Raw genomic sequence first — 21,979 nt, 5'->3', positions numbered from 1 at the left:
TCCCAGTCCATAGTCATTTATTCTTGCCCACTTAGCATTGTGCCTTCAATCCAACCATTATCTATCTCTATCATTTCAGTTTCACCAACTATTGGTTACACTAGCAACATTTCATTTGACTGAATTTTAAAATTGGTCACCAAAAGTCAATTATTTAATAATACTGGGGTGGTAATTGGTCGTACTTAAATTTCCTTTAACAACTTAACTTCTGTTGAAGTTGGGTACAGCGGTGCTGGTCACTCCCGTAAGCAGTCTGAGCATCTTTCATTTAGCAGTGTGCCCGTACTGCACAGGATCTAACTATACGACAGCAATTGTGTACAGTTCTGGGCAGTGCATCTTAGAAAGCAGATATTAGCCTTGGAAGGAGTGCAGCACAGATTCACTAGAATGTTACAAGGGATCAAAGGGTTAGATTATGAGGAGAGATTACATAAACTAGGCTTGTATTCTCTGGACTACAGAAGGTTAAGGTGTGATTTGATTGAGGTTCTTAGGATTTTGACAGGAATTGATAGGGTGGATAGAGAGAAATTTTTACCACTGGCGGGGGAGTCTAGGACAAGGGGACATAACAGAGACGGACCATTCAGGAAAGAAGTTTGGAAACACTTCATGCAAAGGGTGGTAAAAGTGTCGAACACTCTCCCACAAAAAGCAGTAGATGCTAGCTCAATTAACAATTTTAAATCTGAGATCGATAGATTTCTGCTAGCTAAGGGTATTAAGGGATTCAAAGCCAAGTCGCCGTCGTATAGGTGGATGGAGTTAGGATACAGATCAGCCATGATCTCATTGAATGGCGGAACAGGCTCGAGGGGCTGAATGGCCTACTCCTGTTCCTATGTTCCTTGTGATCTGAACTGGATGTTATATCTTTTGCAGGTGCCCACATGTGTCTATCCAATCTTTCAAAGACAGACTGAGAAAATGGTAAGACGAGGCCAGATATGAATTGTAAGTTGCTTTATTTCTCAGATAGCAAGTGAACATACAAAGCAAGTTATGATCAGAATCAATCTGTACAGTTTGTCCTTGTTTAATGATACAAAATAATGAAAATTATACACTTCCCCGCATCAGTGGGTCAGTGCTTGACTTAAACTACATAACTTCTAACTATCCTCCTGCACCCTTAATCTTCTGAAGTGAAAACCTACCCTAGCATCTTTCCGTTTAAAAACCTGAATATCAGTGTGCATTTCTGTTATTTTTATCTCCCTGTGTTAATAACCACAGGGCTGGGTCTATGCCAGGCAACCCTGCTGGATGACTGGGATCAGGAACTTCCCAACACAATGGGTGTGAGGTGTTTATATCTATAACCAAGACGAGCAAATTAATTGCTTATTATTTTCAATCTTTGGGGAAAACAACTTTAATGCCCAGCTCTTCAGTATTTCAACTAACTTTCATCTTGGTGCTTCTTAAAATTTGTGTCAATGTACTTTGCTTTAAAACTGATTTAAACTCTTTTCCAAAATCCTTTCCATGAAGTGAACATGATCAAAAATCCCAAAACATGACAGCTTTCAAGATTTATAATCTAACCTTGAATTCATATTCTGGCACTTATGGAAATATTTTGAAGTATTTTCTTGATTAAAGCATCCTTGTTTCCAAAACAGCTAAGATAAAGGTTTTTAAAATGACCAGATAATTTCAAAATTTTTTTTTGAAATGAGAGTTGTCACAAACATTTTCATTTAGTTATGTGAAGAGGTAATTCTTTATGACAAGTTATTTCCATTAAAATGACATACAGTAGTACCAGAAGTTTGCAAACTGAGATTATGAAGCAATTTAGATATGCAAATTGCAATTTTAATCACCTGTCATGAATATAAACTACACACATTAATTTTCGTAAATGTTTCACCCAAGCCAGTGACATATGATTGATAGCTTACTGTAACTCACAATGCATGAAACCCATATTTTTCAATCAAGTGCAGTGGCAAGTCAAAACTATTTAAGATCAACTCCATTCATCTTGTGTAAAACAAACTTCCCATGAATCACAGTAATTACACTGAACTAGTCAGTCATTCAAGCCTCTGAGGCTCAAACTACCACTTTTGTATCTCAAAATAAAGGTAAGGACAGGTTGTCATATTATTAAGCCATATTACAATTACACTTCTAATCCATTTGAAAAAAAATCACTGAATTTTACTTTTGAGCTTCCACAATTATCTAAGCAGGATCTCTAACTTCAACTGTGAACTAGAGGACACAAATACAAAATTAACCAGCATCAAAGACGATCAGATTCCCAGGTAAAACAGTTAAAGCAACGCTAATTAATTCCTTCAGAATGGGGTTGGATACATTTCTTGTTAAGAATGTAATTAAAGGTTATTGGGTTAACTTTACGCAAAGGTGATCAAAAACTCCACGGAACACTGTAGTTCATATGATACTAGGACTAGGAACATATGATAAGTAGAAAGCAACAGGCCAGGGTTGAAATGTGAGATGTTTGAATGGGCAATATATTCTGGAGTTTCCTTTGATTTCCGTTGGAGTTGGGGAGAAGTTATGCATTAGTCTCCTTCAGGAGATTACATTTTTGGGGTGTAGCCTATAAATGGGTAGATTGGATGCTACGTGTGTAAGAAGTGGATTTGATAAGCCAAGTAGTCATGACTCATTCCAAGCTTCCTATCATTTTTGTCGTGAACAGATTTTCTTCACGTCAATTTTTAAATAGGAGAGTAGGGTAATTGCGATTCCCTACACAGGGAGTTCCCAACCTCAGCAGTGCCATCTGAAGAGTTGTTGAGGAGAGGACAGATGTTTTCCTGCGGGGAGGCAGGGAAAAATTTGAGGACAACTCATCCCAGGTCACTCCTGCCCAGAAACCAATTACAGAGTGGCATTGCTCAACTTCAGCCAAAGAACGATGCTTGAAGAGCTACAGTATGGAAGAAACTGGAAGAGCATTTTTGCTGCACAAAGTATGTAACAACAGTTCATCAAATGGCATGGGCTCAGGAATGACAAAACTTAACTAATGAGGGGTAGCAGAGTTAGGGCCGAATTCAGGCTCACATTCTTTGGTTAGAATAATATTACATCGAGTCTACAGTACAGAAACAGGCCATTTGGCCTAACTGGTTTATGCTGGTGTTTATGCTCCACATGAGCCTCATCTAACTCTATCAGCACATCCTTCTATTCCTTTCTCCCTCATACGCTTATCTAGCTGCCCCTTAAATGCATTTATGCTATTCACCTCAACCACTCCATGTGGTAGCCAGTTCCAAATTCTTATCACTCTTTGGGTAAAGAAGTTTCTCCTGAATTTCCTATTGGATTTATTGGTGATTACCTTATATTTATGGCCCATAGTTTTGGTCTCCCCCACAAGTGGAAACATCTTCTCTACCTATCAAACCCTTTCATTATCTTAAAGACCTCCATTAAGTCACTTGTCAGCCTTCTCTTTTCTAGAGAAAAGAGCCCCAGCCTGTTCAGCCTTTCCTGATAAGTATATCCTCTCAGTTCTGGTATCATTCTTGTGAATCTTTTTTGTACCTTCTCCAGTGCCCCCATATCTTTTCTATACTGTAATATGGAGACCAGAAATGTGAACAGTACGCCAAGTGTGGTCTAACCATGCTTCGATACAACTTGAACATAACTTCCCTGCTTTTCAATTCCATTCCTCTAGAAATGAAACCAGTGTTTGGCTTGCTTTTTTAAATAGCCTTATTAACCAGTGTCACTACTTTTAGTGATTTGTGTATCTGTACTCCTAGATCTTTTTGCTCCTCAAACCCATTTAGACATTTACTTTCCAAGCAGTATGTGGCCTCCTTATTCTTCCGACTAAAATGTAACACCTCACTTATCTAAAATGAAATTAATTTGCCAATTACATGCCCATTCTGCAAGTTTATTAATGTATTTTTGTATTTTGTCACAGTCTTCTTCAGTATTTACTATACCCCCCCAATTTGGTGTCTACTGCTAGAATTACCAGGCCACCAATAAGCAACTCTTCACAGATCAAAAAAATTCTAAACCTTAATTGCCAATCAAAAGTTAGCATTTAATAGCCAAAGTGAAATATCATCTGATCAACAATGCATTGTTACACCAAGTAGATGCAATAAGCAACCATTCAAAATGAAATAAAATCCATCTAGTTATTGAAGTTCAAACTGTTCAGGTATCCCAGCAGGGGTGATTAAAGTGCTCTATATACCAAATAACTGAAACGTTATAAAGTCAATCAAACTATTGTCAAACATTATCCTTCCCTGCAGATAAAATGTTTGTATTCCTAATCAGAGCATTGACAAAATAAAAGTATAACCACTACGACTTACATGAAAGACAAGTGTTCTGCTTCAACTCAGCAGAGCTTGAAACCACATTGGTATTTTGAAGAAATGAAATTACTGGACACCTAAATTTGTAGAATATACCCAAGTATTTTTGCTCTTTAAAACAGTATGATTTTATAGTTTTAAAAATAAACTTATGTAAACTGCTGAGACTTCTCACTTATGGTTTATTGTTATTACCCGAATCCCTTAAGCATGTTATTGGCTAGTAACACATTTGCAACCACTGCTTATTTTCTCCATAATGTTGTCAGTAGTAATCGCTAGCAAAGAATTCAAAATCTTGTAATTCAATTAATTTGTGTATCATAAATAATTGTTTTCCATAGCTAAAACAAAACACACAGGTCTCAAACAAAGCACTGACAGATCTTTCCACTTTATCTGTAATTTGCTATTTAATTTCAAATGGTTTCTTTACACTGCAGGAACATAAAGAAGGTATAAATGCTAAGGAAAATATGGGCCCATTAAAGACAGATACTAATGATACTGTAATCAATAATAAGGAAATGGCAGACTTGTTAAATTTGCTTCTGTTCTCACAGTAGAGGGAGAGGACAAAATGCCTGTGGTACAAGGAAAACTAAAAATAAATCAAGGGGGGGAACTTATTAGATTTAATACAGGCAAAAAAAAAAATGGTAATTGAGAATATAATGAGACATAAGATAGACAAATCTCCAGTTTCCACCCCAGGGTATTAAAAGGAGTAGGTAAGGAAATTGAAGATGTGTTGGTCATAATCTTCCAAAGCTCTCTTGATTTGGGAATTGCGCGTTGGATTGGAAAATTGCAAATGTCACTCCATTATTTAAGAAGGGTAGGAGACCAGGGTGAGTAACTACAGAATTGTCAGTCTAATGTCAGTTGTGGGGAAATTACTAGAATGTGTCATTAGGGAAGAGTGACTAAGCACTTAGGCAAATTTGAGCTGATCAAGAGAGAGTCAGCCTGGATTTGTGAAAACTAAGTCATCTTCCCCTCCCCTTTCAGCCTTCTGAAGGGACCATTCACTCCGCAACACCCTGGTCCACTCTTCCATCACCCCCAACACCCACTCTCCTTCCCACGGCACCTTCCCATGCGAGTGTAGGAGATGCAACACCAGCCCTTTCACCTCCTCCCTTCTCACCGTCCAGAGCCCCAAACACTCCTTCCACGTGAAACAGCGATTTACTTGTACTTCTTTCAAGTTAGTATACTGTATTCACTGCTTGCAATGCGGTCTCCTCTACAATGGGGAGACCAAACGCAGATTGGTGATTGCTTTGCTAACACCTCTGCTCAGTCCGCAAGCGTGACCCTGACCAGCTGGCCGCTTGCCATTTTAATTCCCCGTCCCACTCCCACTCCGACCTCTCTGTCCTCGGCCTCTTACACTGTTCCAATGAAGCTTAACTATAGCTTGAGGAACAGCACCTCATCTTTCGATTAGGCACTTTACAAACTTCCGGACTCAACACTGATTTCAATAACTTCAGATCATAACCACTGCTCCCATTTTTTCGGATAGCAGGTGCTGGTGATGGTTCTGCTGTTGCCATTTACAGCTCCTCTAGACCCATCTTTTGTTTCCTTACTTATCCCATTACCACCCTCCTTGCCTTGCACCTTCATATCTTTTGTCATTTAATCACTCCTGCCCTCCACCCTATCAGAGACCTTCCCGTTTGTTCTTTCCTTCCCCCCGCCCACCCTCGCCAGGCTCTGAACTTGCTTAAAATCTGTTTAATCTTCAACTTCTTCCAGTTCTGTCGAAAGGTCATCGACCTGAAACTTCAACTGTTTCTTTCTCCACAGATGCTGCCTGACTTGCTGAGCATTTTCTGTTTTTGTTTCATGTCTGACTAATCTAATTGATTTATTTTTTGAGGCAGTCATTAACATGGAGGATAAAGGAATGTGTATGGATGTTATATATGTGGACTTCCAGATGGCATTTGATACAGTCTGCACAAAAGATTATTAGCAAAAATGAAAGTGCACTGAATTGGAGGTAACATTGCAACATGGGGTGGAAATTGTTTGGGAGTTAGGAGACAGAGTGGCACAAAGGGTACATACTCTGATTCGCGTGATGTGACAAGCAGTGTTCTCCAGGGATTTATTCTGGGGCCGTAGCTTTTCACATATTTATCAATGACTTGGTCGAAGGAATAGAGAGTTGTATATCCAAGTTTGCAAATGACATTAAGTTGGGAGGCACAATAAGTAGTACAAATGGGAGCAGGAAGTTACAAATGGTCAAATACAGATTAAGTGAGTGGGCAAAACTGTGGCAAATAGAATTCAATTTAGAGAAGTGCGAGGTCACCCACTTTGGATCCAAGAAAGACAAATCTAGTATTTTCTAAATGGTGAGAAACTAGGAAATGTGGAGGAGCAGAGAGATTTGGGCATCCATGTACACAAATCACTAAAAGCTGTTGCACACAGGTACAAAAAGCAATCAAAAAGGATAATGGAATGTTGGCCTTTATCTGAAGGGGGCTAGAATACAATGAGGAAGAAATTATGCTTCAGTTGCACAGAGCTTCAGTCAGACCCCATCTGGAGCACTTAGTTCTGGGCACTGCACCTCAGGAAGGATATATTGGCCTTGGAGTAGTGCAGTGCAGATTCACCAGAATTATACTGGGGCTTAACGGCTTAAATTATGAGGACAGGTTGCATATACTCGGCTTGTATTCCTTTAAGTATAGAAGACTGAGGGGTGATTTAATCGATGTGTTTAAAATTATAATAGGTTTCAATAGGGTAGGTAAAGAGAAACTATTTCCTCTGATGGGGGAATCTTGAACAAGGGGGCATGACCTTAAAATTAGAGCCAGGCCATTTAGGAGTGAAATCACAAAGCACTTCACACAAAGGGTAGTAGAAATCTGAACACTCTCCTCAAAAGGCTGTGGATTCTGGGTCAATTGAAACTTTTAAGACTGAGATCGATAGATTTTTGTTATGCAAGGGTATCAAGGGTTATGGAACAAAGGCAGGTAAATGGGACTGAGGTTCAGATCAGCCATAATCTTGTTCCTATGTTTGCAAGGATATGATAAATAGGGCAGTCAAGATATAAAACGTTAGAAATATTCAATATATAGTTGGTTGGTGTGATGAGAGCATAAACAGTGTATGCATTTACTGTGTGGTAAAAGATGGGCAGTTCTGCATAGCAAGGCCGTTTCAATGGGACGGCAGCTCTATTGATTTTCGACACAAAACGCAGATGAGTGTACTGTGGGTTCAAAACGCTGAGTGTAGCGTAATGGAGTCCTCAATCTCAGAAAAGGAACACAAAGTACAAATCAATCTTTCTGATAGGTGTTGGTACTGATGGACACCATGTGGTCAATTTTGATTTTTGAGTGGCCGACAGGTGGAGCATGCAGACCAGCCAACTGTTCCGGGGGTGAAGAGGCAGCCGTGATTTTGAGGCTCCGGCCACATTTGAATGTGACAAGTGAGCTGTGGACGCCAGACGGGCAAACCTGAGGGCAGCTCGGATGCCGGCAGAGGCCCATGGTAGGAGGCGAGGCAACGTTGAGCTGGGGTGAGTCTGGGCCGGCAGCAATCTTTAGGATTTTTGTGGAACTAGGAGGATCCCTCCTGTTCCTACCAGCTCCACAAAAAAAATCATTTTTTAAAAACCTTCCTGATTGGAATGCCAGTACACATAGGCGGAGAGTGCGCGTCTCACCGTCCGCCCATGTGTCCCTTAAAATTGAAATAGGGGCCCTGACTACATTATTAGGACCCCGATTTGCACGGGAAAGAGGCCTACCGCTTGTTTCAGGTAGGTGCTTCGGCTGCCCAGCGTTAAGCACTGTGAAAATTGCAGTGGGCCGATCGGCGTGGCTAATGGGCCAGTGAGGTTATCGACCCCGTTAACGCCCATTTTTCCAAGTGAAAATTGCCCCCATAAATTCAGTGCTCAAACAGTTTTTCAATCCTAGTTGGAAAATAATAGTTTGAAAGTGGAATGGCAGCTGTGGTGGTGGGGGGGGGGGGGGAATGATGGCTTAAAAATTGTTTTTAATGAGTGCTCATACTTTTATTTATCTGCTAAATTAAAAAGACTGGCTTACAAAAGCTCAATAAGTTTGTAAGGTATACTGCTGGTGAAACGCAATTTCAACAAGTGCTGTCAGTTGTGCAACAGTGACCATTTTTACATTAATACACTTTGACAGCTGAAATAAAAGAATGCACTGTGGAGATATTATCAAATACTGCTGTCATTAAAATGAACCCCACCCAGTAAACTTGTCAGAAAGAGTTACTGTAATCCATAGAACAGTCTAATCCTCAGGCAATAGAGTCAGACAGCAAAAGACAGGTGTGCTAAGTTCTAATACTTGTGGTTAACTATGTGTATCTACTCATTAGCTTCGTATGTGACAAATTCAAACATTTTGTGGTCTGTCATGCAACACTAAGGTATCAATCATCTGGCAAGTTAAGAGCCAACGTCTTGGAACAAAGCTTTCCAGTGTGACATACTCCTACACAAACTCAAATTTGAGAAATTTCCATTTGCTTGACCTGACTGCTAACGTAGCATTTCTGTGTTATTAGGGAAACACAAACCCCAGCAAAAATCATTGATTTTAATGGTTGTTCTTTTTGTATTTATTAAAATTGAGCTCTTAATTTTCTTTTGTTAGCTATACTTGTGCATTTCAAAATTCAGTATAAATTTACTCTGTGACCAAAACCACTCCTCCATAGTAATATCAAGTCAATAACTTGTTCAATAACATTACAATTGACTCTACAGAAAATGTGACGAAGTGATTTGAGGATATGCTTTGTAAATTTAACTTCTGATAATTTATAAGACTATGGTGTTATATTGTCATCTTAATCATATTTCGTAGAGAAAACTGAAGATTCAAACTGGCAAAACTTAGACTTTTTAAGTTCATAAACTAAAGTGGATAGAAATGAAACAGCTTGGCTACATTCTTTGGTGTATAAACCAGTTTGTTGACTTAACTTTTTTCTTAAAAGGTTAAAAAGCAATTGTATGTTTCCTTTGTTTACTTATGCTTTCATTGATAGTACACTCACATATTTCAGACTGATCTGTGAGACTCTTATATTGACATTAAACATATACTGTCTCCTTTTACAAATGCGATCTATTCTGTAATCGTCTGTGGTTTTCTGACAGTTCCTGCTATTCAACAAAATGTCTGAAACTGGAATTTGTATCTTGTTTCTTTTGTCAAAGATTGTAAGAACGTGGACCAAGTAAGATACTTCTACTATTGAAATAAAAACACCATCATTTGGAACAAAATGGATCATATGAAACTACTAAAAACCAAGGCTTCGATTTTAGCTTGGGATCAGTTTTTGGCAGGTAAGTTATCCTTTCAGTTTAATACTCACCCGCTGTAGCCAAAAACAGATAGAGTATTTTAATTCCTGGACCTCAGTATAATCTCACCATCAAGCGGCAATGCACCTGTTAAAATGAGGTCACAATCCCTTGTGGCTTCTTTTGTTTCCAAAGAATCTTCTCAGAAATGAGTAGGAGGCAGGTGCCAAGGTTCTCAAAAGACTCCTCCCTGGAGATGCTTGTGAAGAGGTAAGGGCAAGAGGGAACTCTTGATACCCACCAGTGCCAGGAGGGTTGTCAAACACGTTGTCCACCAGGCATGGAGAGAGAGAATTCAGCTCCAAGAGCGTCACCCCCAGATACTGTGCAGGAAACGCTTCAGTGACCTCACTAACGTAGCAAGAGTGAGCATTACTCTTCATTTAACCCTCTCTCTCTACAACACATAATAGCAGTCCTTCCCCCCGCCAACAGTCTAAACAATTCCCTTCCCTCGATCACTTCCTTCACTCCCCACACCACATACCTCACATTCTCATTACAAACATATTCACCTCTTCCTTGCTCCCTTCACTCCAACCACGAGCACCATTCTCCTCTCACTTGCTGACCTTTGCAGAATCAGCAACTTCTCTCAGAACTCCTTCCTCACGTCACACACCTGCTTTCCATTCAACACCTCCTCGTCCTGATTCTTCTCCTTTTCAGCACTATCAGCACAAAGCCCCACACATTACTCTCATCATATCTTTCTGTAGGACAAAACAGCGCACAATAATCATGAGAGAATTAAGATCGAGCACCAAGCCATAGAAATTTGTGAGCTTGCCAGAGCCATGCGCATCAGGGATTTTGAGGCTTGGGGCTTCACTGAACAGGGTCTCTGACAATTACTTGTACCTCTTCATTAAGCACTAGAAAAATGCACAGCCAGCTTGACTACATGAAATGACACTGTGATGCATGTCTCCTGCAACTATGCAGCCTTCTAATGCCACCCTAACTTCTCCTTTTTCTCTTTCCCTTAGGTCCTTCTCAAAAGACAGAGCACCCTGAAGAGGACAGGTCAGAGAAGGAGTTTTTCAGGTCGATGACCTTTCATCAGAACCTACAGATGTTGCTTAACTTGCTGAGTGTTTCCAGCATTTTCTGTTTTTATTTCAGATTTCCAGCATCCACAGTATTTTGCTTTTGTCATATTATCACTACTGAGGTACCCACTCACATTTAACTCATCTATCTGATCAATTTCATTACTCATAGCTGGATCGAGCAATGCCTCTCCCCTTGTAGGCATTTGAACAATACTTCTAGAGGAAGGAGTTCGGTGTAGATTTTAGGAATTCTGTTAATTTTCCTCCATTTATTTCCTCCCTGTCCCAATTAGAGTGGGTAATTAAAATCTCCTATAATAATAATTTTATTGCTCCTCTTCCATTTGTCTCCCACAATTAAGGGGTCTGTAATACAATCCCACTAATGTAACAATCCTTCTTTATCTATGATCTCTAGCCATATTGACTCTGCTTCTTGCATGCATCAGTCCTTTCTACAACATTTATTCTCTCCTTTACTAACATTGCCACTGCTCCTCCTTTCTTACCTATTCTGTCCCTCCTAAAAATATTACCAGATATATTTATTTTCTACTCTTGCCCAGTTTGCAGCCAAGTGCTATTACATCTATGTCTTCCCATCACATAATTGCTTCTAATTCCCCCAGTTTATTTCCCACACTCTGAGCATTGCAATATCTGCACATTAGCACCTCATTCCTTTATCTTAGTCTTTTCCCTGCTTAAACGGGTTGATTTGATATTCTTCCTCTATTCCCTTCATTACTTCTGCATGCTATCCTTTTTGATAAATTTGTTTTTATTTGTATATTCACCTCATCTTTTTCTATCTTCTCTATTTGTTCTTTCTGATTGATTTTATTTTCCCTGCTCCCATCCTTCATAGTTTATATGACTTTTCACTTTCCTATTTATCCATTTGCCAGTTCATTAGCTCCCTTCTTGTTCAGATGTAGCCCATCCTTGTGGAATAGCTCCCATCTTCAACAGGACTGGTGCCAATGCCCCATAAAATGGAAACCCTCGTCCTGACACTACCCTTTAGCCATGTGTTAAGCTCCCCAATCTTCCTATCCATCCCTATTCTAGCATGTGCTGGAGGTCTAATCTGGAGATTACCACCCTTGAAGTCTGCTCCTAAGACTGCTTCCTAATCTAAACTCCCTTTGCAGGACTTCAGGTCTTTCCTATATCATTGGCTCTCGCATAGACCACAATGACTGGCTGCTGTCCCCCACCAGCCATGATCTTTTCAAGTATTTCTGAAATGTCCCCCCTTACCATAGCACTGAAAGGCAACGAAGCATCCAGGATTTCACAGTCCAGATGACCAAAATGTTCCTGCGGCCATAAGGAAACAAGGCTTTATTGTGGAGACTCATGCTGCCTTGCTTTACCATTATAAAGTGGGAGCTAATGTTTTTGATATCTAACCATTACGTGACATTTAACAACATACAGGTCTAACACAGCACCACCTACAGGTGTAACAGGTATTGCAGGTAAATGTGAACACTTATGATTGCTTTTCTCATGGAAATCAATTGACATAGGAGTTTTCCATATATTTTGAATGGAATGCACTGACCACCTGAAAATTTTAAAAATTGTAAACTATAGAAACTATTATATCACATTCGCAGAATATTGAATGGAAACGTAACTGAGGTGCTTTCTCCCCATCACAAATACATATTAAACTCGCACTTCGGAAAGTTTACCGGATCGGCCTAGGTGATCTTTTAACTGGACATCAAAATAAAATTCTAGAAACTACCCGAGAGAAATCAAATACTTATGCTAAGAATTAAATAAAATCACAATATAAAAGTGATTGAAAAACATCAATTCCCTTGGCACTGTATCATTACCCTAAATTGTTGCCATTTATCTAGTAAGGCATCCAGAAATTTAAACGCTGGAACTTAAGGCATAAGTTGCAATAGCTGTAGCTTACTAAATAGTACATAAACATAGATTATATTAGAGGATCAAAACACTTCAATTTGATTATAGAAGTGAGCAAATATCTCCAAACTCCTGAGGCATAGGTTGACAAAATTACCAAGCAGCAATAGTTTATCATAGCCTGGAAACGTGTCTATATACGCATAAATGAATGTAACAGACACATTTATGAAATTCTATAAACATTCTTTAGACGTTTTAGAATACAAACAGAATTTTAATTTTCTTTCTGCCATAGGGTCATATGGTCAATAATTTGATATTAAAATCTATAGCATTTTAATGGAAAAAACATCCAAAGCCACTTCAAATAGGGGTGAGGAAAGATGTGGATTTTGAGGAGGTTTTTAAAAGGAAAGGCAGGTGGAGAGACTTCGAGGGTAAGTTTAAAAGAGCAGGACCAAGGGGTTCCAAAAGCTAAGAACGAACAAGAGGCAGAAAACACTGTCCCATGGTTCCCCATTATTTCCAGAATGTTTTTTGTGTCTTCCAGTGCGAAGACTGATACAAAATATTTGTTTAATGTCTCTGCCATTTCCTTATTCCCCATTATAATTTCACCTGTCTCTGCCTCTAAGGGCAGTTATAGTGTTGGACAGAATATAAATCAGGAAATTAGAGGAGCATGTAACAAGGGTAATGCAATAATCGTGGAGGACTTTAATCTTCATATAGACTGGGCAAACCAAATTGGCAAAAGTAGTTTGGAGGACCAATTCATGAAATGCATTTGAGACAATTTTCTAGAACAGTATGTCGAGAAACGAACTAGGGAACAGCCTATTTTAGATCTAGTATTGTGTGATGAGACAGGGTTAATTAGTAATCTTATAGTTAAGGAACCTCTGGGGCAGAGTGATCATAATATGATGAATTTCATATTGAGTTTGAGAGTGATGTAGTTGACTCCAAAACTAGGGTCTTAAATTTAAATAAAGCCAATTATGTAGGTATGAGGGGCGAGTTGGCTAAGGTAGATTGGGAAATTAGATTAAAAGATATGACGATAGATAAGCAATGGCGAACATTTAAAGAAATAATTCATAATTCTCAATGAATTTACATTCCCTTGAGGAATAAAAACTCCACTGGAAAAGTGATTCAACCGTGGATAATTAGAGCAGTTAAGGATAGTATCAGATTAAAAGAAGATACTTACAATATTGCCAAAAAGAGTAGTGAGCTTGAGGATTGGGAGGGTTTTAGAAATTAGCAAAGGATGATCAAGAAATTGATAAAGAGGGAGAAAATTGCTTATGAGAATAAACCAGCAAGAAATATTAAAACAGATTGTAAGAGCTTCTACAAGTATGTAAAAAGGAAGAGATTAGTGAAAGTAAATGTGGGTTCCTTAGAGGCAGAGACAGGGGAAATTATAATGGAGAATAAAGAAATGGCAGAAATAAAAACAGAAAATGCTGGAAATCCTCAGCAAGTCAGGCAGCATCTGTGGAGAAAGAAACAGAGTTAACATTTCAGGTCAATAACCCTGTGTCAGAACTAGATGTCAGTTCTGACGACGGGCCTGAAACGTTAAATCAAGTGATATGGGGATAGGGCAGGAAAGTGGAGTTGAGGTAGAAGATCAGCCATGATTTTATTGAATGGCAGAGCAGACTCAAGGGGCCGCATGGCCTACTCCTGCTCCTATTTCTTTGTTCTTAAAAGGAGGACCATGGAGAATGTAAAATATGTTAATAGAAAACAGAAATGAGCATTTAGTTGAATTATTTCTAAATTCTAAATGCTGTGTTGCATCTTTTTCTGGGGAGATGTAAAGAGATGGGAGGAAGGGATGAGTCGAAAATTTAAAATAATAAAGATGCTCAGAAGTCAGATTTAGACAATTTTACTTTAGTTCGATATGTTAAAACTGGTTATATAATCTATACATTTTAAATACACTTCCAGGAAAGTGAAAAATTGCACAACATTTACATTCAAAAAAATGCTTCTATAATTGGCTACTCGGAGTTATACGAGTAGTCAGGGGAAAATTACCCTTCCAATTTGCTCTCTTACCCTATAGAGAATTGTTCTAATTGCCTCTGTTTTGGTTTTCCACAATGGGCTGGGCTGTTCCTGTGCTGGATGTAGTATTCAGTAGGTGGCACAACTTAGTGTCTGCCTTCCTGCTGAGTGGTCAGTGGTGAAGGCAAGTCTTTTCAGACATGTCCAAGTGGTCGTGGCTGGGTCGCATCGCGGAAATCCTGGGTATCCTCTGGTTGAGTGCCTTAAGTGCAAGTGCACCTGCCTTTATTCCCTTCACAGGAACTCCGCTTCCTCCTCCAAATCCAGGGCAGTCATTGACTGCTGTGCTTACAACTAGTGGCAACAAGAATGGTGCTATTGGAGATGTGCACCAAAAGATTGCTGAATTGCAGAAAAACAGCAACAAACAGTAGAGAACAGCACTAGCTATGATGCACAAAGTTCTGTTTGGCAAGTCAAAAACAGGAGTCAAAATGAAAGTCTCACAAATATGGCAACCTAGCTTTAAGTGGTGATGTTCTGATTCCAACAGCTTTCAGGCCTCCCATTGCCGATTTTATATGAGCGTTGTAAAAGAGCAAGATGAATTTGTTGTGGGAGAAATCGGTTTGCATTTGAACAATTTTGTATTCTGTAATGAGGCTGGAGCACGCACATATGTAACACAGCCTTAGTCACTTGGGAAACGCTTCTCCTGCAGAATTGGGAGTTCGCTAAGGGTTATATTCCCAATTCCATGGGCTACGTGTACTCCGGGCAAGGGGCCACTCTCCGAGCGCTACATTGGAGAATTAGCCCTACCACCTTCAAATATAAGATTTGGAAAAAAATTACAATCTATAAAAAGTTGCATTTTTGAAATAAAAACTAGCAGTAGACAAACATGCTCAGTTAACTAGTTCTTTAATAGGTAGAGCCAACTTTCATCTCTGGTCTAAACTAGTCCGAGAAGTGAAAAAACATGCTATGAGGAAAAGTATTAGGGCAGGGGTGTTGGTGTTGTTGCAGTGGTGTAGAATACAGAATAGACATCTGGTGTGTTCTTCTGAATGGCAGACCTAAATAAAAGTATGCTCAGACCAGGAGTGACTGTGAAAGCAAAGGAAGAAAAGAAAACAAAAAACTTTTATTTATGAATGCCTTTTATGTCCCCAGGGCATCCCAAAGCACTTCACCACCAATGAATTAATTCTTTGAAGTGTAACCACTGGTTATGTAGGCAAATGCAGCAGCCAATTTGTGTACAGCAAGGTCTCACAAACAGTAATGAGATGAACGAACAGATAGTCTGTTTTGGTGATGCTGGTTGAAGGATAAATTCCCTGCTTTTCTTTGAAAAAGTGCCTTGGGATCTTTTATGTCCATCTGAACAGATAGACTGGGCCTTGTTTTAATGTCTCATCTGAAAGATGACACTTTTGAGACCGTGCAGAAGGAGGGCCTTGCACACGAGAGCCTGAATATTTGGCAGGCTAACGGAGGGGGGGGTCGATGGAAAGAAAGATGGGGAACAGGTTGCAAGGAATTGCAGTGGATCAGTAAGTGCTATGAGGAGGGAATTAAGCTAGTTGGAGAGAGACAACAGCATGGACTGCAATAGAGTGTGTCCAGGTTAGAGCAGAATGAGCCTTGTGACTCTCCTAGAGAGGACCTGATATAAAAGGAGAAGAGGAGTTCGGAGGGGCAGCAGTGACAGAGGTAGAAGATTGAAAAGCACAAGGTGCAGTGAATTGGGGAGGGGGTGTATGAATGGTAAAGAGCTGGGAGATAACTCGAAGTGAGGAAAAGTGTGCCAGAGAGATGGCAAAGAAAACAATGAACCCAGTCCAAGTAGCAGCCAATATGTACACATAAGCAGGCAAGGAAGTATCATTAGTTACAATGTTCATAATTCATTTACGCGGGGAAGTCGAAAATATTTTGGTTGGTGCTACTTGCTTGCTTAAAGACTGCTCTTCAGGAGCACCATTGAACAGGAAACCAGTAGTCATCATATACTAGATCTAGTGTTTAGTAGTGAGCCTAACTTGCTATCAGACCTTTATGTGGGAGAAAACCTGGAAAAGTGACCATAATATTATTGGCTACAGAACCAAAAGGTACTGAAAATCTACAATTAATTCCAGATTTCATAATGGCTCTCTTTATTAAATTGACAGAGGATTTGGAACAAATCAGTTGGTCCATGCTACTGGGTGGGGATGCAACTGATGCTGAATATAAGTGGCATGTTTTTAAGTGCAAATTAAAATGCATAGTAGTCATGGATGTCCCCAAAGTCATAAGGATGTTGCGTGGTAAGAAGCCAAGATGGCTGACTGATCATGTACAAAATCAAATAAGTTGTAAACAAAAATGTGCTTATAAACAATAATACCCCCAGCAAAACAAAGATGAGTACCATGAACAGTTAAAGAAAACTAAGGTTGCTATTCAATCAACTAAAAGATAACCAGAAAAGACAATGGTGAACAACTGTGGTAGTAATGGGAAAAGCTTTATCAGCTATGTTAAGAGTCAAAGACAGTGTCTGGCCACTGAATGGTGCTCAAGAACAGGTTAGAAAGTACTCTCAGTGTATGGCAGAGATACTAAAAAAGAGTACTTTGCATTGGTCTTCACTCTTGAAGATGATACTCAACTGACAGCATTAAGTGGTGCTGTTAACAGTAAAATTGTTAATATTCAAATGGATATTGTCTTTGGTAGAATAAGGAACCTTAAAATAGATCGGCTGCTGGCCCAGATGAATCCATCGAAGGGTGCTTAAAGAGATGGGACACATCCCATCAAGACGAGCTCCTTGCCTGTATATTTAATAGCTTGCTGGAGTCGGGGACTGTTCCCTTAGATTGGAAAGATGCCAATGTAGTTCCAATTTTTAAAAAAGGCAGAACTATAGGTCTGTTAGCATGATTTCAGTAATAGGTAAAATGCTCGAAGGCATCATTAGAGTTGTCCTGTTTGACCACTTGGATAGAGAAGGCCTTATCAATGACATCCACCACGACTTCTGGATGAAGGCTGTGTCTTACCAATTCATTGTAATCATAGAATCATAGAAAGGTTGCAGCATGGAAGGAGGCCATTCGGCCCATTGAGTCCACGCCAGCTGTATGCAAGAGCAATCCAGCTAGTACAACTCCCCCGCCCTATCCCCGTAGCCCTGCAAATTTTTTCCTTTCAAGTACATATCCAGTTCCCTTTTGAAGGCCATGATTGAATCTGCCTCCACCACCCCCTCGGGCAGTGCACTCCAGATCTTAACCACTCGCTGTGCAAAAAAGTTTTTCCTCATGTCACCTTTGGTTCTTTTGCCAATCACCTTGAATCTATGTCCTCTGGTTCTTGTCCCTTCCGCCAATGGGAACAGTTTCTCTCTAGCTACTCTGTCTAGACCCTTCATGATTTTGAGTACCTCTATCAAATCTCCTCTCAACTGTCTCTGTTCCAAGGAGAACAACCTCAGCTTCTCCAGTCTATCCATGTAACCAAAGCCCCTCGTACATGGAATCATTCCAGTAAATCTTTTCTGCACCCTCTCTAAGGTCTTCACATCTTTCCTAAAGTGCAGTGCCCAGAACTGGACACAATACTCCCGTTGTGGCCGAACCAGTGTTTTATAAAGGTTCATCGTGACTTCCATACTTTTGTACTCTATGCCTCTATTTATAAAGCCCAGGATCCCGTATGCTTTTTTAACCGCTTTCTCAACCTGCACTGCCACCTTCAATGATTTGTGCACATATGCTCCCAGCTCTCTCTGTTCCTGTACCCCTTTTAGAGTTGTGCCCTCTAGTTTATGTTGCCTCTCCTCGTTCTTCCTACTGAAATGTATCACTTCGCATTTTTCTGTGTTAAATTTCATCTGCGACGTGTCCGCCCAAGCCACCAGCCTGTCTATATCCTTTTGAAGTCTATCACTATCCTCTCCTCACTGTTTACTACCCTTCCAAGTTTTTTGTCATCTGTAAATTTTGAAATTGTGCCCTGTACACCCAAGTCCAAGTTATTAATATATATCACGAAAAGCAGTGGTCACAGCACCGACCCCTGGGGAACACCAGTGTACACCTCCCTCTAGTCCGAAAAACAATCATTCACCACTACTCTGTTTCCTGTCCCTTAGCCAATTCGGTATCCATGTTGCTACTGCCCCCTTTATTCCAAGGGCCGCAATCTTGATGACAAGCTTACCATGCAGCACTTTATCAAACGCCTTTTGATAAAGACAACAACTGCATTGCCCTCATCTACCCTCTCTGTTACCTCATCAAAAAACTATCAAGTTGGTTAAACATGATTTGTCTTTAACAAATCCCTGCTGACTTTCCCTAATCAATCCACTGTTAATTCTGTCTCGGAATATCATTTCTAAAAGTTTCCCCACCACTGAGGTTAAATTAACTGGCTTATAGTTGTTGGGTTTATCCATACACCCTTTTTTGAACAAGGGTGAATATGAGAGCACTGGACTTGTTTCTGCCAGGGGCGGAGATCACCTTGTACAAGAGGTAGGTAAGTCAGGGTCAATGCGATCTCCTGGACTAGTTTTGATTGCCAGAAGAGGTCGGAGAGAAATTTTCCAGATTTTCCTAATTGGCCTAGGTTTTTAAATCTGAATTTTAGCTTCTCGCAGAAGATTACATGGCTCCGGGTGAGTAGGGTATGTCTGTATTGTGATGCAGAGGGCATCACAATTGTATGGGACAGGCTAGATGGACCAGTGGGTCTTTTCCTGTCTGTCATTTTCATATGTTCGTAAGCCTTCCTGCAGGCCCAGATCATAAGTCAATGTTGAGGCCTGCTTTATTTTAAATGGTTCACAACTCTTGACACAGGATAGACAGGAATTTAATATGAATCCATTAACTACTGAACTAAAATCAGTGCATAGATGAAATTAAACCTTGCCACATCTTTTTGTTTTGTAAACAAAAGAGCAGGTGACTGAGCCATCCAAACCACAATAGTGCAAAAACAAACTGCGCAATGAATGCAGGAATGACAAGTGAGGAAGCCTGGCAACCAAAAGTGAAGAACTAAATCACCTCATCAGAGACATCTTTTAATACCATGCATGTGAAGGTTATATGGACGTAATATCATTTTGCCACTGAGATGACGATATCCAGGTGATAGTGTTGACATCTTCGGTGCATTCTTGAGATATGGAGAGTTGCTTCTATTTGAAGAATGGAAGTAATTCTACAAGATGGTGTAAGAAAAGCTGCAGTAAACCCAGCACCATAGGGTTAGCTTTTTTATAAATATTTTGGTAGTCTAATCCTCAGTTAAACTGTTGACCCTGGAGAAACCCTCATGAGCAAGGATTTGAACAATTAAATAGCCTTTAATAGCAGAAGCTTGGAGCTGAAGTAATTAGCAGTATATTAAAAGCTAATTTTTAATGTTATATGCTGAAGTTATTTGGAGAAGTATGAATGGAAACTTCAACAGAACCATCAACCTTGGTGAAGAGTGACTGATAGGTCAGATTATCAGAGTAATGTTTTAATTTTGATAAGCTAAACAGAGAGGTACTTGCTTCAGTTTGCAGAATTTAGTTTATGCCACAGTATGAAGTTTGAAGGAGGAAGATATCTGTAAATAGGCCTGTTCAAACCCAATTCAGGAATTCAACAGTTGTCACAATTTAAAATATTTTATACCAATTTAAATAATGTGCAATGTGATGGCCCAAATTAGACTCGACAGAGAGCCCCAAAAATGCAAACGAATTAACACTGAAGATGGAACACCCCATGCTTCAATTCTTGGTCTATGTTGAATTAGTTAGCCTTAATGAAGACAATTGCTCTCAGTATCTCCAGGCAAGAGAATAAATAAACCAGACTCTGATTGCTATCCAGGATCTCCTTCGCAAAAATGTGTTGTGTGTGGACACTGGATGAGGACAAGATTGGACTCAGCTGTGATAACCCTGCACTTGCTGATACGCACAAATGAATAATAACTACTTGGACAAGATAGTGGGGACTATCACCATCCATGGAATTGTTTCCTCTAGCATGTCACCAACTTCAAAAGCGAAGGGGAGAAAAGGAAAGAAAGTTAGAACTTTTATTTAAAAAAACCTGAAAATGCAGAACACCAAGTTTTAATAGTGAGAGGAGTTTGTTTTAAAACAAATGCTGGATGCTTATTGGATACAACAAAAAAACCATGAACGTCAAATGCAAAAAAAGTGGAATCTGAAAAACTAGAAAACACTCCCTTGTAAAAGAAGGCTTTTGTCTGTTCCAATCTTCATTTTTTTGTTTTTTGGGGAATATTCAGCTAGTCTTGTATTGCCTCTCTAATTTCTATTTGAGAAAGATTTGCTTGATTGCAACAAGAAAGACACCTATATAATTTCTCATCTCTTTACCTCATCCCTTATATCCTCTTGTTGTTGAGCTGCGAAGATCTCCATGGCATTCATCAGCCGCATCATCAAATCATCTACTGTTGTGTTACCTAGCAACAAAGGAACACAACTGAGCTTTAAGTTATTAAGATTAATGCATGTTTGATAGAGGCAAGCAATTTCAGCTTTCATTAGAAAGGCATTAAGAAGTGGCACTGTTAAAAAAGGGTATGAATTCAAGATTAGATCGAATGAATTACCATCGAGTGCCAGCGTAGCTATTTTTAATCACATACTTTAACTCACTTGTTTTGTATATTTAAGGAAAAATCCATTTGCAGATATTATTAGATTTGATAGTATAATAAAAATCTTGAAAAAGATGAATTCAGTAGGAAGCAGTTTGACAATCGTTTAAGTAGTACTTCACACAATATAAATTAAGATACTGTATTCAAATTATGTCATCCACATAAGAATAAACATTTATAGAAGTAATAAATTGATGGATTTTCTAATTTTTGGCATTTATCTTGCACATTCTACACAAATAGCATTAAAAAAATCAATTTTCTACTTCAAATTACCTTGAATCACATTCAAAACTTCATTGGATGATCGTTTCCCCATTATAATAAGAAGCAGGGGAAACTGATCGGTTTTGTACGTTCGAATTGTTTGAGCCACAACACTGCCAAAATGTCTAGTGCACATGCTCAAAAACCTGTAGAAAAAAGGGAAAAATAATTAGGTCAAATAAAACATTCAATAGTCATTACCTGTAACCTAATCAGGTACAAGGCTGAAAATGTACTTTGGTATGAATTAGAATTACTTTTGCTATTACTGTTTTTATAACAGGATTTGA

At 39.3% G+C, this 21,979-nt stretch overlaps 1 protein-coding gene across 2 annotated transcripts in view; it reads right to left on the bottom strand.

Moving 5' to 3' along the window:
* faf1 (Fas (TNFRSF6) associated factor 1) overlaps positions 1-21,979 on the bottom strand; it is a 292,563-nt gene that overhangs the window by 56,951 nt on the left and 213,633 nt on the right. For both annotated transcript variants that reach the window (XR_010963860.1, XM_067990236.1), the window contains exons 14-15: positions 21,699-21,835; positions 21,133-21,221 (exon numbers count right to left, since the gene is read on the bottom strand). Coding sequence is in view for 1 of the 2 variants with exons in the window: in XM_067990236.1 (XP_067846337.1) it covers positions 21,133-21,221; positions 21,699-21,835 (226 nt within the window). In the remaining variant the exon portion in view is untranslated. The remainder of the gene's footprint in view (positions 1-21,132; positions 21,222-21,698; positions 21,836-21,979) is intronic.

This window comes from Heptranchias perlo, chromosome 9 (genome assembly GCF_035084215.1).
Source record: "Heptranchias perlo isolate sHepPer1 chromosome 9, sHepPer1.hap1, whole genome shotgun sequence".
In the NCBI taxonomy this organism is placed as follows: Eukaryota; Metazoa; Chordata; class Chondrichthyes; order Hexanchiformes; family Hexanchidae; genus Heptranchias; species Heptranchias perlo.
The sequence above is the reverse complement of the archived record's forward strand: the minus strand, read 5'-3'. Positions and strand labels throughout refer to the sequence as shown.